The 27,076-nt window shown below is 42.0% G+C and overlaps 7 protein-coding genes across 7 annotated transcripts; 1 reads left to right on the forward strand and 6 right to left on the reverse strand.

Moving 5' to 3' along the window:
• On the reverse strand, nt 1–25,993 carry LOC140376593 (uncharacterized). Its single transcript, XM_072462072.1, has 2 exons — nt 25,589–25,993; nt 1–480 (listed from the first exon to the last, which is right to left on the reverse strand). Exons 1-2 carry the CDS (start codon nt 25,960–25,962, stop codon nt 60–62), a joined length of 795 nt encoding a protein of 264 aa, XP_072318173.1. The 5' UTR covers nt 25,963–25,993; the 3' UTR covers nt 1–59.
• LOC140376603 (histone H3) lies at nt 1,562–2,009 on the reverse strand. Its single transcript, XM_072462085.1, has one exon. The coding sequence runs from the start codon at nt 1,986–1,988 to the stop codon at nt 1,578–1,580; it is 411 nt and encodes a 136-aa protein (XP_072318186.1). The 5' UTR covers nt 1,989–2,009; the 3' UTR covers nt 1,562–1,577.
• Nucleotides 3,311–4,034, reverse strand: LOC140376588 (histone H1-like). Its single transcript, XM_072462067.1, has one exon. It carries the CDS (start codon nt 3,938–3,940, stop codon nt 3,326–3,328), a length of 615 nt encoding a protein of 204 aa, XP_072318168.1. The 5' UTR covers nt 3,941–4,034; the 3' UTR covers nt 3,311–3,325.
• Nucleotides 6,873–7,217, reverse strand: LOC140376618 (histone H4). The gene has a single exon (XM_072462103.1). It carries the CDS (start codon nt 7,207–7,209, stop codon nt 6,898–6,900), a length of 312 nt encoding a protein of 103 aa, XP_072318204.1. The 5' UTR covers nt 7,210–7,217; the 3' UTR covers nt 6,873–6,897.
• Nucleotides 7,553–9,155, forward strand: LOC140376632 (uncharacterized). Its single transcript, XM_072462118.1, has 4 exons — nt 7,553–7,798; nt 7,869–8,288; nt 8,393–8,547; nt 8,659–9,155. Exons 2-4 carry the CDS (start codon nt 7,869–7,871, stop codon nt 8,921–8,923), a joined length of 840 nt encoding a protein of 279 aa, XP_072318219.1. The 5' UTR covers nt 7,553–7,798; the 3' UTR covers nt 8,924–9,155.
• Nucleotides 22,021–22,353, reverse strand: LOC140376621 (histone H4). Its single transcript, XM_072462107.1, has one exon. It carries the CDS (start codon nt 22,347–22,349, stop codon nt 22,038–22,040), a length of 312 nt encoding a protein of 103 aa, XP_072318208.1. The 5' UTR covers nt 22,350–22,353; the 3' UTR covers nt 22,021–22,037.
• Nucleotides 23,001–23,443, reverse strand: LOC140376591 (histone H2B 1/2). Its single transcript, XM_072462069.1, has one exon. The coding sequence runs from the start codon at nt 23,441–23,443 to the stop codon at nt 23,069–23,071; it is 375 nt and encodes a 124-aa protein (XP_072318170.1). The 3' UTR covers nt 23,001–23,068.
• Nucleotides 25,994–27,076: the final 1,083 nt, after the last annotated feature.

Genomic DNA, 27,076 nt, shown 5'->3' on the forward strand with positions numbered 1-27,076 from the left:
TCCTTCTCTGGAGTGGGTGGCTCTTAAAAGAGCCGTTGTGTTGTTATCCGGGTCTGGCTTTACTTGGCCTTCTCGGTCTTCTTGGGCAGGAGCACGGCCTGGATGTTGGGCAGCACGCCTCCCTGGGCGATGGTCACTCCTCCCAGCAGCTTGTTCAGCTCCTCGTCGTTGCGGACGGCCAGCTGCAGGTGGCGGGGGATGATCCTGGTCTTCTTGTTGTCTCTGGCGGCGTTACCGGCCAACTCCAGGATCTCAGCGGTCAGGTACTCGAGCACCGCGGCCAGGTAGACGGGAGCTCCGGCTCCGACGCGCTGGGCGTAGTTACCCTTCCTCAGCAGCCTGTGCACACGGCCCACGGGGAACTGCAGCCCGGCTCTGGAGGAGCGGCTCTTTGCCTTTGCTCTGGCTTTACCGGCGCCCTTTCCTCTTCCAGACATGTTTGTAGTATCAGATGATTTCACACGAGGGAGAAACTGTTCTCTGTGGCCGCTCACAGGCGGTATATATAGCAGCAGTGCTGACTTCTGATTGGTCGGCTGAGCGTTAGTTTGATTCTCCAATCAGAGCACGGACATCCTCTCCGCTTTACCAAAGTAACAATACATGAAACAATACATTCAAGTTCACGACTGTACATTTAGGACAAGAGAACTTACAATGGGGAACAACACTGTGGCTATAACACTACTACTAAATTGTAATGTTGATAATTGTATCCTGTAGCAGATTAGAATTGTTTTTCGTTTTGAGTTTATAAAAGTTGTTTTATCATTGTACATTTTTGTTTTATTTATTTTTTTACTTTTGTTAAGAATATAAGGTTTTTCTTTTTTTCCTTTTGTAAGGGCTCCTCTATTTGCACATGAATTGCAATTACTGTGAAATGCATGTGCAGTCTATGTGCTGTCGTGACACATATGCATGTGCAATTACTGTCGTGATCACATGCAATGGTATTTATGTATTTATTTATTTGTCTATGGGAGTTTTTATTTATTTATAGGAGATCTTCTACTGAAAGTGTTTTTCAGACTTCCTATAAGTGATCTGTATCTACCAACGTTGCACCAATGAAATTTCCCCATGTGGGACAATAAAGGAATATCTTAACTATTAAAAGTGTAAGTTATCTGATGTCTCACTTCTGTACCTATGTTGTAACACTGACATTTCCCCACTGTGTGGATTATTAAAGGTTTATCTTAATCTTATGTTCGTGAATTCAGTTCATTGGCAATGGCAAAAAAAAAAAATGTCTTATAAATATATGATATAACATACGTGTTAGGCTGAATTAACTTTAGGAAGTATGAGAAAAAAAACTTCTTATAGACTAAATACTAATACAGTTACGTACACTCTTACATCAGTTATAGGCACATGAACTTGGCCTTAATTGCTTGAGAGTATAATTGCACATGAACATGACAGTTTCACCTAATTGAGTTGGTATTTAATATGTTTTTTTAAAGGTGGCCCTATTTAGGATTCCAAGCAATGTTCTGGTCAAGTGTGGCTCTTAGAATGTGTTGGTGGCTCTTAAAAGAGCCGTTGCTTTGGGTTCACTCGGGGTCAGTTTAAGCCCTCTCTCCGCGGATGCGTCGGGCCAGCTGGATGTCCTTGGGCATGATGGTCACTCTCTTGGCGTGGATGGCGCACAGGTTGGTGTCCTCGAACAGACCCACCAGGTAGGCCTCGCTGGCCTCCTGCAGAGCCATGACGGCAGAGCTCTGGAAGCGCAGGTCGGTCTTGAAGTCCTGGGCGATCTCCCTGACGAGGCGCTGGAAGGGCAGCTTGCGGATGAGCAGCTCGGTGGACTTCTGGTAGCGGCGGATCTCCCTCAGGGCCACGGTGCCGGGCCTGTAACGGTGAGGCTTCTTGACGCCGCCGGTGGCCGGGGCGCTCTTGCGGGCCGCCTTGGTGGCGAGCTGCTTCCTGGGAGCCTTTCCTCCGGTGGATTTACGCGCTGTCTGCTTCGTTCTGGCCATTTTCTCTGCTCTTGGGTCAGTGTCAAACCTGAAACTCTTTGCTCTCTCAGCCAGCGGCAGCGGGCTTTATACAACCAGGGCGAAGCCGATTGGCTGAGCTGGGCTCGCGCTCTGAATTCAAACATTAACCACGCCTCTGTCCCACGCGCCCCGTGTTCTGTCCCTTTCATTCTATAACTTCATAAATAACGTGATCAGATTTTAGTTTGAGTTTCTTCAAGGCTTTTGAAACTGTAACAGTTCATTTTGAGTTGTCCTCATCAAACATATTAAACACTTTGTTCGTCAAAAACGTCACAATGCGTCCATGTTTCAGGATCACATAGAATAATATATTGTAGTGATATAAGATCACAAGCCTTTATTTGTCCCACAATGTGGAAATTCCACTGTTGCAACACAAAGTAGGTACAGAAGTGAAAAATAACGGATGAAAACAACTCGAAAAGCTCTTATAAAAAAAGCTCTCATACTATATAATAACAATAGTGACACTCTTATTTACAGCTGTTTCATGGACAGAGAATATTGAAAACATAATAATAAAAAATACAAAATATATACTATTTTTATAAATGTATAAAAACGTGAAACTGATGAAATAAAGCAAGACAACGTGCCTATTGCACTGCCTTGTAAAGTACTATAGTATTGTATTATAATTCTGTTCTTCTGTGGGTGAGTCTCACAGAAGAACCGTTTTGTGTCAATGTTGTGCTATTTACGTTCACAGAAATGACCAGCACAATCAAAAAGGAGCAGAGAAGAAAACAAATATATAAAAACAACAACAAAACAAGATGGTTTTGAACACATTTTGTTTAAGACAACTTGTTTAACGTTTCACATTTACGACATGCCACACTTCAATGGTTCAGTCATTTTTTTTCCCTTTTCAAATTAATATGATTTTGTTGTTGCTTTAAACTGATAAATATAGAGAGCTTAGGTGATGTTTTTGAGTGACAATCCAATGAGTCCCAAAGTTTTACCCGAGCCACAGATATTGTCATTGTGGCGCCCCCTGCAATCCCTGTAATTGTCTTCAATGAATATGGTCTATGGTTTGGAAGTTCTTTTTGAGGTCGATATAAACTGCTAGAGCGCTGTTTATTTTCAATTGCTGTGGTGATATGTTCTGTTTTCTGTGGAAGTGCTAAAGATGTAGGTCGTTCTTTCCTGAAACCAAACTGACTCTCCCAGTAATAAACATAATGTGTTTCATGATTACTGTGATTGTGATTCTGCAACATTGATATTCAAGGGAAGAGCTGCTCTTTAGAGAGAGTGGTGGCTCTTAAAAGAGCCTTTTGAGGGTCGTGGTGGTCGCTGTGACTTTACTTCTTGGCCTTCCTTGCCGGGGCCTTCTTTGCGGGGGCCTTCTTCGCGGGGCTCTTCTTCACTGCCTTGGCGGCCTTCTTGGGCGCAGCTTTCTTGGGGCTCTTGGCGGGCTTCTTGGCTGCCACTTTCTTGGGGCTCTTGGCGGGCTTCTTCGCCGCTTTCTTGGCCGGGGACTTGGCCTTCTTGGCGGGCGCCTTCTTCACCACCTTCTTCTTGGGGGAAGCTGCCTTCTTCGCCGCCGCCGCGGGCTTCTTGGCTTTAACGGGGCTCTTCTTCTTCGCTGCGGTCTTGGGCTTGGTCTCCTTCGTGGCCAGTTTGAAGGAGCCGGAGGCCCCCGTGCCCTTGGTCTGGCTCACGGTGCCTGAGGCCACCATCTTCTTCAGAGTGGTGTTGATGCGCTTGTTGGCTTTCGCCACATCGACGCCCTTTGCCGCCAGCGCCTTCTTCACCGCGGCCACGGAAGTGCCCTTGCGCTCCTTGGACTCGGCGATGGCGTCGGTGATCAGCTTCGTGAGGCTGGGGCCCGCGTCCTTCTTCTTGGCCGCGGCCTTCTTCTTGGGGGCCTTGGCTTTGGCCGGAGCCGGGGCTGCTGCGGGAGCGGTCTCTGCCATGATTCGTGTCGGTTAGATCTGTGTCTGGAGCCGGGGCGCGCGCGGAGGATCCTTATAACGGACATGAGAACCGTAGAGACTCAACCCTCTCTGCTGAGCGGCGCCGGCTCCGCTTTGTGTTTTCTCTTCGCAGTTTAGAGTTAAAAATACAGTAACGTGACTAATTTTTTGCAAACTATTTGACACGAATCTTTAGAACAAAGTCACATCTAGTTGTCTAATGCAGTCATAGACTGACAGAGTCTTGTGTTTTTAAGAACGAGCCATCAAACCCTGGCCATGTCCACACCAGCGAGACACTCGGCATCGACTTTTTCCTACATTTAGCTTTAAAGTGGACTAAACTTTGATACATAAGAAACTATTTGTATTTAGACAAACAAAAGAGATGTCAAGGAGTAAATACACAAACTAAACTTGTAGTGTGGCTTCAGTGTTTAGTTGTAATTAACCGAGTTTGTGGCGGTAGTAAACACAAAGCTGAGGAGCCTTTCTGTGTCAGTCTGCGCTGGGGCAATAGTATAATTCTGTTCATGTACATAACTATATGTGTTTACACGAGTGTGATGTGTGGAAACTGTGTGGAGAAAGGTTTTGGAACAAATTAAGGAATATCAGAAATCAACATGTACATTTCAAACCATGGCGACTTGGTTAATTGCTGAATTTGTGTTAGAAGGATATAATGTATTTGATGTACACAGGCATTGTAAGTACAAGCACAATATTGTAGGTAAATCACTGATGGCTCAGTTATACATTAAGTAATGGAACGTTTGCCTTAAAAACAGATGACAGTCAAAGTATACGTCCATGCCCGGGCACATTTTATACATGAGTTACCAACGGTGCATGACAAATTAAGTATTAAGATGTAAAGTGAGATGTTCAGTTTTGGATTAAAACCCAAACCAACACAAATAAGTGGAGATTGTGCTATAATATAATAGGATCATATATTTTACAAACAGTTATGATACGACCATAAGTGATCATATGTTAATGATCATTTCCTGGTGTCAAATTGTCAAAATAAAAAAAAACAAAAAGTGTTAAAAATATATACCGCTCCATTGTCTAAGGACAGCTGTAACAATCGAGGCCTTTTAAACAGAAGTATTAAATATTGATTGAAGGTGTTTTTGATGATGATCCAAATGAAGCCAACGTGGCTTTTATAATTGTCCAATTCTGGTTTATCATCAAAAAGACAAAGGCATAAGAAAAACTTAGATGACGCTTGAAAGTGAATATAAACTTTAAAAAACTAAGTTCCTCAATATTAAAAAAAGCAGCAACAACTTTATGTGTTCACTGCCATCAGCCTAAGGTCAGGAAACGTATTTAGACGCTTGATTACGTTTGTAGCTCCTCAGAAACAACGCTGCACATGGATCTCGAGATATTTATTAGCCTTTTTGATAGTAAAACGCCGTGAAAATTACAGACAGAACAAAAACAGTACATTTAGACACTCCCCATAATCATTGTTAAACACAGTATAATACAAACAGCTCAGGTCTTTTACTTGCTGGTACCATATAAGTGCATTTCATGCTGTTTATGACTTGATATAGTTAACATGACACAAATTCGCAATCACATCATTTTTTCATACAAAAGGTTCCTTGATCATTGGGCTGGGCTATTGCTTGTGCTGCCTTCAGCGTGGCACTGGTTCTGCCTTTCCTGCATGTGCGTGATAATCAATCCCATCTATGAAACAAAAATGCATTAACTATTTACTGACAGTTACAACGTTTATAGATGAATTTTTCAGCACCATAAATTGCCTCTATTATTAGTTTGTATAGCATTTCAGAAGTTAAGCCTCTGTAAATCCAGTTTATGTTAATGAGTAAAATCACCATATATAAGTTTGTCCCTGCCCACCATCTTTTTCCAGAGTTTGAGGTTCCCCACCCAAGGAGTTCTTAAAGTTTCATGTCTAAATTAATTAATGTAGAAAAATATTCAGTTGTAGTCATCTAGACTCGGATGAGTCGAAACGTATCAGAGTCAGAACTACAATGGAACACTCCTGGACGAATGAGGGACACACCCACATGTTTCTGATTTTGATGAAATGTACAGATTGAACATAACAAATTAGTTTTGAAAACAAAAATAAAATATAATTATTCTTAATTGCAAAGTTATTTGTCCGTTTTCCCATTTATTAAATAATGTTGTATTGTGTCATTTACAGTTCCTGAGGTCTTTGTTTTCCTCTGATCCAGACGCTTCAGTTTTGAATTTGAAGCATTTTCATAAATAAACTGCAGATAAGCAACAATATTCATATTATAGACTTGTTGGAGGTAATGCAATATTTTACTTAAGACATTAAATTTATAAAGAATTATATACTATGTTTCCCCTGTAAAGCAGGATTAGTGTCTCATTCGGACCAGAAGGTTTCTCTTCATGTTCTGTGTGTGGCTCTTAGATCCATTAATAAGCAGAAGATTTAAGATGAGATAAGATATTCCGTTATTGTCCCACATGGGGAAATTTCATTGATGCAACGCAGGACGATACAGAGGAAGAGAACAGATCACTCATAGGAAGTTTGAAAAGCACTGAAAAAATAAAGATAAAAATAAATACCATTGCATTTGATGTTAGAGAACTGAGATGACTTACAAAGTTTACCTTCATCATACACAAGATGGCGACATCAACCAGATCGTCTGCTGACGGTTTTAGTGAATTCAGTAAAGTAGCTTTGTTAAGCACAAAACACTCAGTTTTTGTCAAGTGAGAAACGACTCGCGCGTGATTTAGAGAATGGTTTAATGACACGATTATTTCTAGATTTGCTTTAAGAGATTCGTTTACATTGATGTGACAATTCTGCGGGTGGAAACGCGAAAGTCTAGAAGTTGCTCTTCTGCACATGTGTGTGGCTCTTAAAAGAGCCGTTGTTGTTGTTGTCGTGTTCAGTCAAGTGTCGTTTAACCTCCGAAGCCGTACAGAGTGCGGCCCTGTCTCTTCAGGGCGTACACCACGTCCATGGCGGTCACGGTCTTCCTCTTGGCGTGCTCGGTGTAGGTGACGGCGTCACGGATCACGTTCTCCAGGAAAACCTTGAGCACTCCGCGGGTCTCCTCGTAGATCAGACCGGAGATACGCTTCACGCCGCCGCGGCGAGCCAGACGGCGGATAGCGGGCTTGGTGATGCCCTGGATGTTGTCACGGAGAACTTTGCGGTGGCGCTTGGCGCCTCCTTTACCGAGTCCTTTTCCTCCTTTGCCGCGTCCACTCATGTTTACTGTTTCGTAGTAGAAGAGTCGGATGTGGCACCAGTGGCCGCTCCATGGAATTTAAACTGCTTTTCCGGACGTAGGTGAAGACAGTCTGTGGCGGGGCAGTTCTTCCACCAATAGGAACGGGCGAAGGGGAGATGTCCCGGAACAAACAATACTTTTGCTTTTTTCGACAATGCTTTTATGACTTTTATGACAATAAAGCTGTATTTATCTAAGTATGCACTGTTCACAGCATAAATATACTCCACATTAATATTAATATGCTGAACTGTGTTACCGGCCTGGCTGACCCTTTAAGAGAGAGCGGGGCATTGTGGGTAACCGGAAGTGTGCTGTTGTTTTTGGTCGTGTTTTTCGGCGCGCGTATTACTATCACAGTGTACGCCTCATTATAAACGTGTTACCTAATTTCCATATGAACTGCTGCAGCGCTTTTGTTATTTTTCGACCAATCAGCTGCACAAAGCGATACACATGGCTACTTATTCTGGCTCACGCTCTGGCTTTAGCACTACTGTAGAAGCATTGAACCGAGTCGCAGAATAATAGTGCAAATGCAGAATCACAACTATATTAGACAGTTACTGTATGAATAAACACAAATGTCTTAATCAAATGTCACATGTCTTAATCTAATCTCTCTCTGTCTTCTACAGATGCACTTTCCCTCAAACCCTCTGCAGCCGGGGCCAATGTATTTCCTGTCTCCACGACAATGTGGCCTTTTTGGTGTCTCCTGTGAAGGGATGCAGAAGCAGGTCAATTTCCTGATCGATGAAGGCATGTCGTCAAGTAAGGGAAGCAATGAAGTCATAAGCTACATGCATCATTTCTTCAACAACTTTGGTGTTGGAGAAAAATACGTGGATCTTCATTGTGACAACTGCAGTGGCCAAAACAAAAACAGTTTCATGTTGTGGTATGCTGCCTGGCGTGTTGGACACAAGCTTCACCACACAATGGACATCCACTTCCCCATTGCTGGACACACCAAATTCTCCCCTGATTGTGGCTTTGGACTTATCAAGCGAGCATACATGAAGACCAGGGTCGACACTCTGGAAGACATCGCTCAGGTTAGTTTATATTATTTGACTACTATAATGTGTAAACATTAGCCTGGCAAAACTTATTTTTCTTCTGTTCTCATTTTTTTTACATTTGTCGCTCTTGTCATCAGGTAGTGGAAAACAGCTCTCCTGAGTCTCACCTCAATATCCCACAGCTTGTTGGAACGGCGGATGGCAAAGTGTTTGTCAAGAACTTGGACTGGCAGAAGCATCTGAGTCCCTTCTTCAGACGGCTTCCAAAGATCAAGAGTTATCAGCACTTCAGGTGTTTATATTGAAACTCTCATATTGTGTTCATATAAAATTAATTGGTTAATGATGGTGTTTTATGATAAATAGTTTGCTATTTCTTAAATGTCCTGTTAATTGTTTACAGCTTTGATGCCGAGAGACCAGGTGTGGTGCTTGCAAAAAGTCACTGTGAAGCAGAACCTGTGGAATTTCAGCTACTGCGCAATTCAGCTGATCTGCCTCCGGTTGACTGTCTTCCTGTCCTGGTCCCACCTGGACTGAACTTTGACAGGCAGACCTATCTGCATGAAAAAATCAGGCCTTTCTGTGCTGACCAGGCTAAAGACATCACATGCCCAGCTCCAAGAGTCACTACAGAGAAGAATATGCGGAAGAGGATGCGGATGTGATCTCTGATGTAATTGGACTCTCCTTCACAACCTCTTGCTTGCTATGTTAGCCCTTATGCACAGCCTCTCCCTCCAACAGCCTGGACTAAATTCACTTTACTCTAGTTCTGACTTATTGTGTTGCCTCCAAAGTCTACTGACTTAAAACTGCACTGTGTATTAATGCATGTTATTCAATCAAAGCATTTCCATTTTAATAAAGTACCTTGTAATTCTGATTCAAGTCCTAATGAAAATAACACTACATCAATATTAACAACACTACAATTCTTGAGTCTTCAGTGACACCTGTAGAGGGAAGAACTACAGATACCAGATGTCAGTGTGACTAATGACAGTAGTCACAGTTTACACTGACTAACTGTTCAAACCTATAATGTACTCACGGTCTTCAGAGGTGGAACAAACTTCTCTGGCCACTAGGAGTTTGAGTCTTTGGTAGTGACTGTGCTTGGATGAATGCCTCTGTATTTGTACTTTATCACCCAGAGAATCACTGGCTCTATCACTGCTGCCCTGGTCCTTTCACCTGCACAGAGCCTTTTGCTTGGAACATGTTGCAGAAAAACTGAACATGGACAGTATTCCTGTCCATTAGAGACGGCCTCGATCATGTCCAGAATATGAATAATCTGTGATCGATCAAGTTATTAATTTAAAGTAATCCCAAGGGACCCCTCAAATAAAGATGAAGAAATAGAATAAGAAGCTTTGTGTTACGTGTACGTGGCCCATTCTGAGCAGTATATTTAGAGTCCTGTATATTCTATTTATTCTAGACTTAGTAATTTGAATTGAAAAAAAAATAATTCTAGCTATTTTGATCAATTAAACAGTTCTCTAAAAAAACGTCAGTCAAATCCTCTGAGATCACTTTTAAAAGTTTACCTTCATCATTATCAATCTTATACATTCAAGTCTGCAGCGTGTGTGAAACTTACTCTGTTCTGCCACAAGAGGGCGACATCCACCAGACCCTCTGCAAATGTCCTCAATAAGACCACAAAATATGACAATCACCATTTGATTCGGCACAATTATCAAATCGCAAAGGCTGACATTATTTAGATGGAATTTTATCTTCAAACAACAAAATGTCTCAATCTACAGTCAAATCTGAATCTAACTTACTGCAGCGAAACAACAATAGAACAGACATTTCTGATTCAAACCACAAGGAGGCGCAGACAGAAGGTGAAGATGTTTTTGAGGAGCACGATCCAGATCTCATGTTTTAGACCTAAACTGTCTCTTCTGCTGTAAACATATTCTAAATTATATGTGTGAGTGAATTCAGCAAATTCAAAGTCGACAAAAAATATCCCTTTTTCCCTCCAATAAAGGGATAAAACAATCAACTTCATTAAATACATTTTAATTGTTTCGGATTTGAGTGACACTATTGAATCACTGAAAATGTGCAGTATAGAAATAAACACATGGCATAAGAAAAAAAAAAACTTTTTGGCGTACAGCTCCTACCAATAAATCCACCTTTACAAAAATATATATAAACTAGATATTGTGCAATGGTTGAAGCCATTGAGAGTGTCTGCATTCTTGCATAAAAGTACTACATGTGTAGTAAAGACTTTATTCTTGTTCGGCTCGAGCCATGGAATGAGCATTGAGGATGAGGAGGAAGAGGATGTTATAACGTGCTTTGAACTCATGGGCTTTGAAACACCAAAGTAATGGAAGGCGATGTAACGCTTGGAAACCAACCGCCATAAAACAACAACAACAACAACAAAACTGAAAGGATCAGGATCATTGCTAAAGCTACAGGAAGATTCCTTGGAACAAAAGAGCTGGATTGGGCAGAAATAAAAAACAGGCTAAAGGTGCTAAATGGGAGTCGGAGTGATGGAGGTTCTACTTTTGGGGAGTCAGAGTGATCAGAGTGAAGAACTGGAGGTGGGCGTGGTCTCCTGTCCTCGCCCAGTCTCGTAGATGCACGGCTGCCAAGCAACGACATCAGTGGAAATATCAAAGCCTAAAGAATAAAGCTGTGGCAGAAGCACCGAACGTCAAAGGAGAGGAAGATGAAGGAGTCAGTCCTGGAATAAAGCCGGTCGGACTCTGACAAATGAAGTCGAAAGAATAAAGTCTGGCGGTGATGCAACACTTGGATACCAACCGCCATAAAACAACAACAACAACAACATGTAGTTTAGTTGTGACACGTGTGTCAGAGTACTACATGAGTTGTTGAACATTTTCAATATTTGCTGATATATATTCAGCCTGCCGCCCGTCCATGTTTTCTGCTGCGTTTTGTGACATACCAAACGACGCTCAGTAATTCACAGATTGCGTAGTTTGCGACTCAAATAGTAGTTTGTCCTGACAAATTGCAAGATCGTGCTGAACGCAGACCTGAGCAGGGAGAAAGAGAGAGCCTCTGTGACCCGGCTGCACCCCCTCCTCCCTGTAGAGACGCTTAGCATTAGCAATTTACTTTTGCAAATACTGAAAAATATTCTGGTATGTAAAAAATGTCTAAAGCAACAGCCCCTAAGACGGTGAAAGTGTGAAGGAGCTGAAACGCGTCAAAAAACCTACAATGAACATATAGTGTCTGTTTATGATAATCATAATAATATGATAATCATAAGCAGACACTCTTTATAATACATTTGTGACATATTCCAGTGTCATTCTGAACGAGGTCGTAAAACGTGCGGATATTTATATTTTTTATGAAAGAAACTTGAGCCGGTCGAAGTGTTTAGCGTCGCGTCTGTAAAGATTCCACCTGTCACATATAAAGTGTTAAACATGTGTCACATATAAAGTGTTAAACATGTGTCACATATAAAGTGTTAAACATGTGTCACATATAAAGTGTTAAACACCTGTCACATATAAAGTGTTAAACATGTGTCACATATAAAGTGTTAAACATGTGTCACATATAAAGTGTTAAACATGTGTCACATATAAAGTGTTAAACACGTGTCACATATAAAGTGTTAAACATGTGTCACATATAAAGTGTTAAACACTTTATATGTGACACATGTTTAACATGTGTCACATATAAAGTGTTAAACACCTGTCACATATAAAGTGTTAAACACGTGTCACATATAAAGTGTTAAACATGTGTCACATATAAAGTGTTAAACACTTTATATGTGACACATGTTTAACATGTGTCACATATAAAGTGTTAAACACGTGTCACATATAAAGTGTTAAACACGTGTCACATATAAAGTGTTAAACACCTGTCACATATAAAGTGTTAAACACTTTATATGTGACACATGTTTAACATGTGTCACATATAAAGTGTTAAACACGTGTCACATATAAAGTGTTAAACACGTGTCACATATAAAGTGTTAAACACGTGTCACATATAAAGTGTTAAACATGTGTCACATATAAAGTGTTAAACACGTGTCACATATAAAGTGTTAAACATGTGTCACATATAAAGTGTTAAACATGTGTCACATATAAAGTGTTAAACACGTGTCACATATAAAGTGTTAAACATGTGTCACATATAAAGTGTTAAACACGTGTCACATATAAAGTGTTAAACACGTGTCACATATAAAGTGTTAAACACGTGTCACATATAAAGTGTTAAACATGTGTCACATATAAAGTGTTAAACATGTGTCACATATAAAGTGTTAAACACGTGTCACATATAAAGTGTTAAACATGTGTCACATATAAAGTGTTAAACACGTGTCACATATAAAGTGTTAAACATGTGTCACATATAAAGTGTTAAACATGTGTCACATATAAAGTGTTAAACACCTGTCACATATAAAGTGTTAAACATGTGTCACATATAAAGTGTTAAACACGTGTCACATATAAAGTGTTAAACATGTGTCACATATAAAGTGTTAAACACGTGTCACATATAAAGTGTTAAACACGTGTCACATATAAAGTGTTAAACACGTGTCACATATAAAGTGTTAAACACGTGTCACATATAAAGTGTTAAACATGTGTCACATATAAAGTGTTAAACATGTGTCACATATAAAGTGTTAAACATGCCCCGTGTGGTGAGGAGGTGCTCTGCTGAGAGCGAGGAGACTCTGAGGGACTGCTTCAGCACCACTGTCTGGACTGAGCTCTATGGCCCATATGGGGAGGACATCAGCACCATCACAGAGCATCAGGACTACATCAACTTCTGTTTTGAGAACACTGTTCCCTCCGGACGGTGTTTTCCATACAACAAGCCGCGGAACATGAGCCTGAAGCTGAGGGTGGTACCACAGGTCTGAAGACCTCTTGTCTGGTACCTGTGCCCAAGACACCACACGCCAAAGACCTCAACAGCTTCAGGCCGGTGGGTCTCACGTCCTGATGAAGACACTGGAGCTGGTCCTGGACCACCTCCGCTCCACCGTGAGCCCAGCCATGGACCCGCTGCAGTTTGCATATCGGCCTGACATCGGAGTGGAGGACGCCGTCATCTCCTGCTGCACCGCTCTCTCTCTCACCTGGAGAAGCCTGGCAGCTCTGTGAGGATCCTGTTCTTTCATCTCTCCAGCGCCTTCAACACCATCAGCTCCTGAGGGACAAGCTGGAGACGGCTGGTGTGGAGTACGACCTGCAGAGTGGATCCTGGACGACCTCACAGACCGACCCCAGTTTGTGAGAGCCCGGGACTGTGTGTCTGACACTCGGACCTGCAGTGTGGGACCTGCAGTGTGGGGGCCCTGCAGTGTGGGGGCGCCCCAGGGCACCATCCTTGCGCCCTTTCTCTTCACCCTCTACACTGCAGACCTCAGACACGACACGGACAGCTGTGTCCTGCAGAAGTTCTCTGACCACTCTGCCATCATCGGACTCATCACGGACGATGATGATGTGGAGGACAGAGGACTGGAGCAGGACTTTGTGGACTGGTGTCAGCGGAACCACCTCCTCATCAACGCGGGGAAGACCAAGGAGATGGTGGTGGACTTCCACAGAGGCCACGCCCCCCTCACCAGAGAACATCCAGGGACGGGACATTGAGAGAGTGACTCATACAAGGACCTGGTGTTCATCTGAACCACAAACTGGACTGGACTCATAACACAGACTGTACAGGAAGAGCCAGAGTGGGCTCTACCTCCTGAGGAGACTCAGGTCTTTTGGAGTGACAGGGCCGCTCCTGACAGGGCCACTCCTGAAGACCTTCTCTGACTCTGTGGTGCATCAGCTCCTGTAGGTGTGGTCTGCTGGAGCAGCAGCATCACAGAGAGGGAGAGGAAGAAGCTGGACAAAGCTCCGTCCTGGGCTGTCCTTTGGACTCGGTGCAGGAGGTGGGGGACAGAAGGGTCCTGGCTAAACTCACATCTATGCTGGACCATGAGTGTCGCCCCCTGCAGGACACTCTGCCCCCTGCAGGACACTCTGTCCACTCTGGAGAGAACCTTCAGTGACTGATCCACCCTCGCTGTGTGAAGGAGACGTTTCACAGTCTGTCCTTCTGCTGCTGTCACACTCTTCAACACACACTGTCATACCCATGTGCAATACTGTCATACCCATGTGCAATACTGTCACACACATGTGCAATACTGTCATACCCATGTGCAATACTGTCACACCCATGTGCAATACTGTCATACCCATGTGCAATACTGTCACACCCATGTGCAATACGGTCACACCCATGTGCAATACTGTCATACCCATGTGCAATACTGTCACACCCATGTGCAATACTGTCATACCCATGTGCAATACTGTCACACCCATGTGCAATACTGTCATACCCATGTGCAATACTGTCACACCCATGTGCAATACTGACATACTCATGTGCAATACTGTCATACCCATGTGCGATACTCTCACACCCATGTGCAATACTATCATACCCATGTGCAATCCTGTCATACCCATGTCCAATCCTGTCATACCCATGTGCAATACTGACATACCCATGTGCAATACTGTCATACCCATGTGCAATACTGTCATACCCATGTGCAATACTGTCATACCCATGTGCAATGCTGTCATACCCATGTGCAATACTGTCATACCCATGTGCATATAACTGATGTAAATAAGAGTGTTTACTTTACCATTATTATTAGTATTATTTGTCTAATGCCAGCTATTATTATTATTATTATTATTGAGATTTTTATAAGAGATCTTCTACTGAGAGTGTTTTTCAAACTTTCTATAAGTTATTTGTTCTTTTCTTCTGTATCTACCTCTGTATCTACCTGCGTTGCATCAATGGAATTTCCCCATGTGGGACAATAAAGGATTATCTTATCTTATCTTATCTTATCTTATCTTATTTTATCTTTATTTTTATTTTCTTCCCTCCATTCCCTATTAAGATATGAGAGGACCTGTTTACAGGAGTTTTGTTAATAAGAGTTTTTTTTTTTTTTCTTTATAAGAATTCTTCTATTAAGAGTGTTTTTTTTTAACTTCCTATAAGTTTTCTGTTCTTTCCCCCTGTATCTACTGCGTTGCAACATCAAAATTTCCCCATGTGTGGACAATAAAGGCTTATCTTACCTTATCTTATGTGGGACAGAGCATGAAAGACTGTGGCATGTTTACAGCGTCATGAACATGCTCCGCCCACCAACTCACACTCATGAACATGCTCCGCCCACCAACTCACACTCATGAACATGCTCCGCCCACCAACTCACACTCATGAACATGCTCCGCCCACCAACTCACACTCATGAACATGCTCCGCCCACCAACTCACACTCATGAACATGCTCCGCCCACCAACTCACACTCATGAACATGCTCCGCCCACCAACTCACTCATGAACATGCTCCGCCCATCAACTCACACTCATGAACATGCTCCGCCCACCAACTCACACTCATGAACATGCTCCGCCCACCAACTCACACTCATGAACATGCTCCGCCCACCAACTCACACTCATGAACATGCTCCGCCCACCAACTCACACTCATTTTGTGTAAATCCACCTAATAAAACCGAAGTAATGATCATTTCAATTCCATTAAAAATGTGCGGAAAAATATGCGCTCTTTTATGCGCGCGTTGCATTTATTATAATAACTTTGTCGTCTTTTGTGATAAAAAGGATCTGAAAAAAACGTTAGCTTGTGCTAACCCGGATGTTCAGGACGCACACGAGTAATGTAAACATTAGTCACATGACAAATAGTCCTGGTTTAGACCTGGTTTAGTCCTGGTTTAGTCCTGGTTTAGTCCTGGTTTAGTCCTGGTTTAGACCTGGTTTAGTCCTGGTTTAGTCCTGGTTTAGAACTGGTTTAGTCTTGGTTTAGTCCTGGTTTAGTCCTGGTTTAGTCCTGGTTTAGACCTGGTTTGGTCCTGGTTTAGTCCTGGTTTAGTCCTGGTTTAGTCCTGGTTTAGTCCTGGTTTTGACCTGGTTTAGTCCTGGTTTAGTCCTGGTTTAGAACTGGTTTAGTCCTGGTTTAGTCCTGGTTTAGTCCTGGTTTAGACCTGGTTTAGACCTGGTTTAGTCCTGGTTTAGTCCTGGTTTAGTCCTGGTTTAGACCTGGTTTTGACCTGGTTTAGTCCTGGTTTAGTCCTGGTTTAGTCCTGGTTTAGACCTGGTTTAGACCTGGTTTAGTCCTGGTTTAGTCCTGGTTTAGTCCTGGTTTAGTCCTGGTTTAGACCTGGTTTAGTCCTGGTTTAGACCTGGTTTAGTCCTGGTTTAGACCTGGTTTAGTCCTTGTTTAGACCTGGTTTAGTCCTGGTTTAGTCCTGGTTTAGACCTGGTTTAGACCTGGTTTAGACCTGGTTTAGTCCTGGTTTAGACCTGGTTTAGTCCTGGTTTAGTCCTGGTTTAGACCTGGTTTAGTCCTGGTTTAGACCTGGTTTAGTCCTGGTTTAGACCTGGTTTAGACCTGGTTTAGTCCTGGTTTAGTCCTGGTTTAGTCCTGGTTTAGTCCTGGTTTAGACCTGGTTTAGACCTGGTTTAGTCCTGGTTTAGTCCTGGTTTAGTCCTGGTTTAGACCTGGTTTAGAGCTCCTTCTGAACATCACTCACATGGAAGTACAAGGCCTGTGATGTGGCTCTCTGTCATTTTGGACAGAAACTGTTGTAGCACAAATAGAAAAACGCCTGTGGATTTAGCAACTTTTTATTGTAAATAGTTGTTTATTGCTTGTATATATCACAAGAATACTTTTATATGTTCATATTTGCACCTTGTGGTTCACTTTGAACCTTTTTAAACGCTTGGTTGAGCATGTTTGAGGGTTTTATAATGAAAAAAACATAATTTTTCTAGACTTTGTGTTTTCTGTGTGTGTTTAGGTCCAGTATGTTGAAATAGTATGTCAAAGTGAAAAACTAACTGAACATATTGATGAGGTTGTGCTGGAAAAAAGATACCCAACATTGGTCTGGTAAACATTTCTTAATGTAGTATATCAGGGCAAAATTGAAGGTACCCAAGAACGGCCAAAAAAGCTTCGGACCCCGAAGGGTTAAAGTATATTTAGCAACGGTAACTGAAAAAATACACTAAATGTCAGGAAAACTATTTAATGACAACAATGAAGAAGCACTGCAGACATACAAACCGTGTAAGAGAAGGCAGGTAAATAACACAACAGTTATGTTAAAATAACACAACAGTTATGTTAAAACAACACAACAGTTATGTTAAAACAACACAACAGTTATGTTAAAATAACACAACAGTTATGTTAAAATAACACAACAGTTAAGTTAAAATAACACAACAGTTATGTTAAAATAACACAACAGTTAAGTTAAAATAACACAACAGTTATGTTAAAATAACACAACAGTTATGTTAAAATAACACAACAGTTATGTTAAAATAACACAACAGTTATGTTAAAATAACACAACAGTTATGTTAAAATAACACAACAGTTATGTTAAAATAACACAACAGTTATGTTAAAATAACACAACAGTTATGTTAAAATAACACAACAGTTATCCTTAACACAGACAATAACAGTAGAGAACAAACCTGGAAGTGTGAGCTAAAGCTGGTACATTCTACATCACAATTATCTCTAACACAGATACTGTACTGCTCTCAGATCTGCTCTCTACGCGTTGAATAGTTGTGTATTTGAAACGCAGATCAAGACAGCTTACAATGATTTACAATTGTGGTGTGAAAAGTTCGAATGAAACTGAAAAACAAACATAAATAAGTCTACATTAGCATCATAAGTGTATCGACAAATACACCAGGAAGTAGCCAGCGCCACAAAATGCTAAACATGATGCTTATTATGTCGTAAATACGTGTGAATAAAGTTATGGTCGGCACCAGATCATCATGCATGGATCTATTATAATATCTGGATAGGGCGTGGCTCGCTGCAGCATGTCGCAGACTCCCCCAGTGGCCATTTTGTATTGTTTTATTTTGTACATAATATTTGGCCCACGATTTGAGAAAGAGTTTGGTTTGATGGAAACTGTGGCTCATGCAACTTATTCTATATTTTCAAGGCCTGAGGCGAAACTTAACCTCCTTAAACGCTCCACGTGTGTTTGTGTTTAATGGTGAGTCAGTTCAGGTGTAAAGAGAACTACAGAGAACTACAGAGAACTACAGATGACTACAGAGAACTACAGAGAACTACAGAGAACTACAGATGACTACAGAGGACTACAGATGACTACAGAGAACTACAGAGAACTACAGAGAACTACAGATGACTACAGAGAACTACAGATGACTACAGAGAACTACAGAGAACTACAGAGAACTACAGAGAACTACAGATGACTACAGAGAACTACAGAGGACTACAGAGGACTACAGAGAACTACAGAGAACTACAGAGAACTACAGATGACTACAGAGAACTACAGAGGACTACAGAGGACTACAGAGAACTACAGAGAACTACAGAGAACTACAGAGAACTACAGATGACTACAGAGAACTACAGAGGACTACAGAGGACTACAGAGAACTACAGAGGACTACAGAGAACTACAGATAACTACAGAGAACTACAGAGAACTACAGAGAACTACAGAGAACTACAGAGAACTACAGAGGACTACAGAGAACTACAGATAACTACAGAGAACTACAGAGGACTACAGAGAACTACAGAGGACTACAGAGGACTACAGAGAACTACAGAGAACTACAGATGACTACAGAGAACTACAGAGGACTACAGAGGACTACAGATGACTACAGAGAACTACAGATAACTACAGAGAACTACAGAGACCTACAGAGAACTACAGAGAACTACAGAGGACTACAGAGAACTACAGAGAACTACAGATGACTACAGAGAACTACAGAAAACTACAGAGAACTACAGAGAACTACAGAGAACTACAGAGACCTACAGAGACCTACAGAGAACTACAGAGAACTACGGAGAACTACAGAGAACTACAGAGAACTACAGAAAACTACAGAGAACTACAGATGACTACAGAGACCTACAGAGAACTACAGAGAACTACAGAGAACTACGGAGAACTACAGAGAACTACAGAGGACTACAGAGGACTACAGATGACTACAGAGAACTACAGAGAACTACAGAGAACTACAGAGAACTACAGAGGACTACAGATGACTACAGAGAACTACAGAGGACTACAGAGAACTACAGAGAACTACAGAGGACTACAGAGAACTACAAAGGACTACAGATGATACAGAGAACTACAGAGAACTACAGAGGACTACAGAGAACTACAGAGGACTACAGAGAACTACAGAGAACTACAGAGAACTACAGATGACTACAGATAACTACAGAGAACTACATATGACTACAGAGAACTACAGAGGACTACAGATGACTACAGAGAACTACAGAGGACTACAGAGAACTACAGAGAACTACAGAGGACTACAGAGGACTACAGATGACTACAGAGGACTACAGAGAACTACAGAGAACTACAGATGACTACAGAGAACTACAGAGGACTACAGATGACTACAGAGAACTACAGATGACTACAGAGAACTACAGAGAACTACAGAGGACTACAGAGGACTACAGATGACTACAGAGAACTACAGAGGACTACAGAGGACTACAGATGACTACAGAGAACTACAGAGAACTACAGATGACTACAGAGAACTACAGAGGACTACAGATGACTACAGAGGACTACAGAGGACTACAGAGGACTACAGATGACTACAGAGAACTACAGAGAACTACAGATGACTACAGAGAACTACAGAGAACTACAGAGAACTACAGAGAACTACAGAGGACTACAGAGAACTACAGAGAACTACAGAGAACTACAGAGGACTACAGAGGACTACACAGAAGTGGAAATGTTACTTAGTACTTTTAAAAGGTTGTTTTAGATCTTGAGAAGTTTATTTTGTTAATTCAAATACAATATTTAACTATATTTAACAATAGACTAAATGTTTATCTCTGTAGATCAACTCTGAAGTTGTGATGCTCATAAACTGAAGCTCAGAGTTGGTGAAATGACACTTGTTTTTCTAAATACATTTCAGTTTATGAGAACAAACGTGTTTGTAATTTCTTTTAATTGAGCCAGTAATTGCTTGAAAAACAGCGTAGGCTTTATAAAGCTATTTAGTTCTTATATTTTGTATTGTTTTATTTTTTACGTTGTGTTCGGCCCGCGACCCAATTGAGTTTGACCCCCCTGGTCTAGACCAATCAGAGCGCGTGTAGGTGACGTGAACGGGCGAGGTGCCGTGGGTGAGCCCAAATGCCTCGAATAACCTACAGGCGTAAAACTATGATCCATGAGTTTAATAACTGAACATATCATCAAACTGATGACCACCACGGGCCTGAGGGCCGTGGGTCTGAGGGCCTCTGAGGGCCTCTGAGGGCCGTGGGTCTGAGGGCCGTGGGTCTGAGGGCCTCTGAGGGCCGTGGGTCTGAGGGCCGTGGGTCTGAGGGCCGTGGGTCTGAGGGCCTCTGAGGGCCTCTGAGGGCCGTGGGTCTGAGGGCCGTGGGTCTGAGGGCCTCTGAGGGCCGTGGGTCTGAGGGCCTCTGAGGGCCTCTGAGGGCCGTGGATCTGAGGGCCGTGGGTCTGAGGGCCTCTGAGGGCCGTGGATCTGAGGGCCGTGGGTCTGAGGGCCTCTGCGGGCCGTGGGTCTGAGGGCCTCTGAGGGCCTCTGAGGGCCGTGGATCTGAGGGCCGTGGGTCTGAGGGCCGTGTAATAAATGCTATGGAAATGGAATGTTTTGCCAGGTATAAACTAATCGATGTTACGTCCCGTGCTCCACACTCTCTGCTCGCCCGTCCTCAGGTCTTTTACTCGGCTCCCTGAGCTTGGACTATACAGGCCTCTAGTGGCCGGTTGTAAACTCTGCATCCTCACAGTCTGCAAACATATAAACATGATCGATTGACGGACTCAGGCCCGTATCCAACGGCCAGTCTCAGGTTCATAACGTTTGGGCGGGTTCATACTTCCCAACTTATTTACCATCCCGGGGGGAGATAATGCATAAAGAAGCAGAAGATTGTTTTGAGCAGAGGGGGTTGTCTGGGCTGTGACAGCTCTGGATGTGGACTAAAGACAACAGAAAGATGTTACAATGTCTTGGACTCATTTTGGGCCCAAGACATCCAGGGACGAAGTTATGATTTTGTTCTAATACATTTAGTTGACCAGTACATTCAATATTACCTCCAAGTGCCCATTTTCAGGTTCACTGCTAAAGTTGGTCTTTTCATTTTGTAAATGTCCAGTTACTTCAGTTCAGTCCATTTCATCCATATAATCACCATATAAATGATAAAGGGCTGTGATTTCAGGTACTCTTGAGTCTTGTTTTGTCTTTATATCCAGAAGTTAAAACTGTCTAAATCCAGTTAAATCCCATATTATCTTCACTCTCTGGTGGTGGATGTGATCACTGGTCATTTATCTGTGAATTTAAGTCACAGATAGAGCTCCCATTTATATATATATATATATAAAATACAATATATATCTGAGACAGTTCATAGCCACGCTGTAGATCTAAGGTTTTATTCTACTTTTTCCAGGTTTAATAATTTAGGATCAAACGAGGTGTAACCATGAGAAAAGATAATGCTCTTCTGCACATGTGTGTGGCTCTTAAAAGAGCCGTTGTTGTTGTTGTCGTGTTCAGTCAAGTGTCGTTTAACCTCCGAAGCCGTACAGAGTGCGGCCCTGTCTCTTCAGGGCGTACACCACGTCCATGGCGGTCACGGTCTTCCTCTTGGCGTGCTCGGTGTAGGTGACGGCGTCACGGATCACGTTCTCCAGGAAAACCTTGAGCACTCCGCGGGTCTCCTCGTAGATCAGACCGGAGATACGCTTCACGCCGCCGCGGCGAGCCAGACGGCGGATAGCGGGCTTGGTGATGCCCTGGATGTTGTCACGGAGAACTTTGCGGTGGCGCTTGGCGCCTCCTTTACCGAGTCCTTTTCCTCCTTTGCCGCGTCCACTCATGTTTACTGTTTCTTGGTGGAAGAGTCAGATGTGGCTCTAACGGCCGCTCCAATGGTGTTTATCCTGCTTTTGCGGACGCAGGTGAAGACAGTCTGTGGGCGTGGCCGTTCTTCCACCAATAGGAACGTGCCTCCCAAAGGTCGTTTACGCAGAACAATACTTTTGCTTTTTTTAGTCTTAAAAGAAAAAAACGTACACATTTCTCACGATATTAACAAACTGAAAAACGATGCCCTTTCACTTAAATGAAAATACTGTTCATTCACAGCATACAATTAACTCCACAATAAAGTGCGTAAGTGCTCATCTTTCCACTTTTGAAACATTTCACAAAAATCTAAGTATATACATTATTAATAATATGGGCCTACATTAAATATGCTCATCTACGAGGTTGTAACATTTGTGAATGAATACTTAACATTTCCATTTACAATAGAGTATAACACTCCAGTAACCAACTTTACATATTTAGTTTACTGCTTTATTCAGAGCATGATTCATTTCAAGTCCGTCAAACAATCTTTGAATTTAACCAGACGTTGCAAATTTAGAGCGGTTTAACCAACCTAATTTTACTCTGGGTGGAGACCTTTATATATATATATATAATATTATATAAAAATAAATAAATAAAAGCAAGTGGTAGACGTTCATCTTTGTCAGATGTGGGTGGCCCTGAGAAGGGCCGTTGTTGAAAGGTTGGAGCACACTGGGGTTTACTTGGAGCTGGTGTACTTGGTCACGGCCTTGGTGCCCTCGGACACGGCGTGCTTGGCCAGCTCTCCGGGCAGCAGGAGGCGCACGGCGGTCTGGATCTCTCTGGAGGTGATGGTGGAGCGCTTGTTGTAGTGCGCCAGGCGGGAGGCCTCTCCGCCGATCCTCTCGAAGATGTCGTTGACGAAAGAGTTCATGATGCCCATGGCCTTGGAGGAGATGCCGGTGTCGGGGTGGACCTGCTTCAGCACCTTGTACACGTAGATGGCGTAGCTCTCCTTCCTGGACTTTCTCCTCTTCTTGCCGCCTTTTCCAGCGGTCTTGGTCACGGCTTTCTTGGAGCCCTTCTTGGGCGCGGCCTTGGCGGGTTCAGGCATCGTGAGCTGTTCTGAGGACAGACGGACGAATGACTTGAGAGCGCGCCGCCCCGCGGTTTAAAGCAAGCCTCATGCAGATAAGCTGTGCTGTTCCTCGAAGCTGATTGGTGGATTATAAGAAGTGGTGTTTTCTATTTTACAATTCCTCTGGGAAATATTGAAATAAAGAACTAAAGGATTTCTAAAATATCTAAATAAAAAAAAAGAAAAGAAAATCTCAGATGAAACTACTAAATTCAGAACTATCATTTAATAAAACCAAAAGTACACATATTGATAATAATGCTCAATTCTTACTAAATCACAAGAAATAATTACAAGGTAAATTCATAGCTTCAATCCAGTTGTTTGTAAATACAAAATATTATGCATTCCCTTTTTCATATATTTTACATTGTATGTTGCACCTTTGATGCCAAAGCATTTCCCAGTCTGTGAATTCTGTAATTGACCCTAACCCTTTCTTAGTTAGAACACGTGTTTATTTTGTTTTCTGATACAGTAAATGTATTTTCAAAGCAGTTGATCTCATCACTGATGGTACTTTACTGTGTATTAAACAACTCAACAAAAATAACTGCAAACCACACAATTAACAAACACAGTTCTTTCACAGAAGTGCTTGTGGGATCTACAAACTTTAACTAATATTATAGTTGTTTTTACTATTGAATAAACACTAAAATCTAAAGTTTAGCCCAATTATCAAAACCTTACAGTCAAGGAGCAAAACTGGGCCTCAGATCTGCACCACTGTAACACAAAAAGTCAGTTCACACTTTGTGCAAAACAACACACACAGTGATTTACAACACTGAACACACTTGTATGTATTTAAGACACAGAAGTTTATCAAAATGTCACTTCTTTGCAATGCTAAAGCACTGACTGTCAAATGACCACACCCATGTGCCAAATGACCACACCCATGAGCCAAATGACCACACCCATCTGGTGTGTAACTGGTGTGTAACTGGAGTGTATCTGGTGTGTAACTGGTGTGTATCTGGTGTGTATCTGGAGTGTATCTGGTGTGTAACTGGTGTGTATCTGGAGTGTAACTGGCGTGTAACTGGTGTGTATCTGGTGTGTAACTGGTGTGTAACTGGTGTGTATCTGGTGTGTAACTGGTGTGTAACTGGTGTGTAACTGGAGTGTATCTGGTGTGTAACTGGTGTGTATCTGGAGTGTAACTGGTGTGTAACTGGTGTGTATCTGGTGTGTAACTGGTGTGTATCTGGTGTGTAACTGGTGTGTAACTGGTGTGTAACTGGAGTGTATCTGGTGTGTAACTGGTGTGTAACTTGTGTGTATCTGGTGTGTAACTGGTGTGTATCTGGTGTGTAACTGGTGTGTAACTGGAGTGTATCTGGTGTGTAACTGGTGTGTAACTTGTGTGTATCTGGTGTGTAACTTGTGTGTATCTGGTGTGTAACTGGTGTGTAACTGGTGCAAACATAGATAAGTCATATGCAACATGTGTGTTTCATATGGTAAAAAAATATGGTTTTGATCAATTAGTGAAGAGTTTTTACAAGAGTGGTTCATTTTGCAAAGGAGCTAAGGTGTTTTGCTAATTGGGTTTGTGGTTGTGCTAATTGTGTGTAGGGTTTTGCTAAATGAAACAAAACAATCAAAATTGTGTTTATTTAATCGTAAAAAAAATGTAATATATATATATATATATATATAAATGGGAGCTTTGTCTGTGACTTGAATTCACAGTTAAATGACCGTCAGTGATCAAATCCACCACTAGAGAGCGAAGATAATATGGCATTTAACTGGATTTAGACAAGTTTTAACTTTTGGATAGACAAAGCAAAACAAGACTCAAGAGTACCTGAAATCACAGCACTTTATAATTTATATGGTTTAATTCAATTCGGTTGTTGGAATATTTAACAGGCTTTTAGTTTTGGGATTTGACCAATTCATCACTGTTAGTTTTGACCAGTGAGACGTTTGACAATTATTTTCTTTGCCATGTTTGACATATTCTCACCCATTTGTAAGTCACTAAAATGTGGACAAGTTGACCTGCAAACAAGTTTCAGTTAGAAATCAGGCAACAGTTTTGTTTCCTTCTCTGGAGTGGGTGGCTCTTAAAAGAGCCGTTGTGTTGTTATCCGGGTCTGGCTTTACTTGGCCTTCTCGGTCTTCTTGGGCAGGAGCACGGCCTGGATGTTGGGCAGCACGCCTCCCTGGGCGATGGTCACTCCTCCCAGCAGCTTGTTCAGCTCCTCGTCGTTGCGGACGGCCAGCTGCAGGTGGCGGGGGATGATCCTGGTCTTCTTGTTGTCTCTGGCGGCGTTACCGGCCAACTCCAGGATCTCAGCGGTCAGGTACTCGAGCACCGCGGCCAGGTAGACGGGAGCTCCGGCTCCGACGCGCTGGGCGTAGTTACCCTTCCTCAGCAGCCTGTGCACACGGCCCACGGGGAACTGCAGCCCGGCTCTGGAGGAGCGGCTCTTTGCCTTTGCTCTGGCTTTACCGGCGCCCTTTCCTCTTCCAGACATGTTTGTAGTATCAGATGATTTCACACGAGGGAGAAACTGTTCTCTGTGGCCGCTCACAGGCGGTATATATAGCAGCAGTGCTGACTTCTGATTGGTCGGCTGAGCGTTAGTTTGATTCTCCAATCAGAGCACGGACATCCTCTCCGCTTTACCAAAGTAACAATACATGAAACAATACATTCAAGTTCACGACTGTACATTTAGGACAAGAGAACTTACAATGGGGAACAACACTGTGGCTATAACACTACTACTAAATTGTAATGTTGATAATTGTATCCTGTAGCAGATTAGAATTGTTTTTCGTTTTGAGTTTATAAAAGTTGTTTTATCATTGTACATTTTTGTTTCATTTATTTTTTTACTTTTGTTAAGAATATAAGGTTTTTCTTTTTTTCCTTTTGTAAGGGCTCCTCTATTTGCACATGAATTGCAATTACTGTGAAATGCATGTGTAGTCTATGTGCTGTCGTGACACATATGCATGTGCAATTACTGTCGTGATCACATGCAATGGTATTTATGTATTTATTTATTTGTCTATGGGAGTTTTTATTTATTTATAGGAGATCTTCTACTGAAAGTGTTTTTCAGACTTCCTATAAGTGATCTGTATCTACCAACGTTGCACCAATGAAATTTCCCCATGTGGGACAATAAAGGAATATCTTAACTATTAAAAGTGTAAGTTATCTGATGTCTCACTTCTGTACCTATGTTGTAACACTGACATTTCCCCACTGTGTGGATTATTAAAGGTTTATCTTAATCTTATGTTCGTGAATTCAGTTCATTGGCAATGGCAAAAAAAAAAAATGTCTTATAAATATATGATATAACATACGTGTTAGGCTGAATTAACTTTAGGAAGTATGAGAAAAAAAACTTCTTATAGAACAAAACTCCTCTCATATCTTAATAGGGAATGGAGGAAAACCATAAATAAAAGTAAAGTAAAACTAGCTAGAATAAGACTAAATACTAATACAGTTACGTACACTCTTATTTACATCAGTTATAGGCACATGAACTTGGCCTTAATTGCTTGAGAGTATAATTGCACATGAACATGACAGTTTCACATAATTGAGTTGGTATTTAATATGTTTTTTAA

The sequence above is a fragment of the Eucyclogobius newberryi genome, unplaced genomic scaffold (genome assembly GCF_026437365.1).
Source record: "Eucyclogobius newberryi isolate DKJ021-1_F unplaced genomic scaffold, fEucNew1.0.hap1 SCAF_37, whole genome shotgun sequence".
NCBI lineage: Eukaryota > Metazoa > Chordata > Actinopteri > Gobiiformes > Gobiidae > Eucyclogobius > Eucyclogobius newberryi.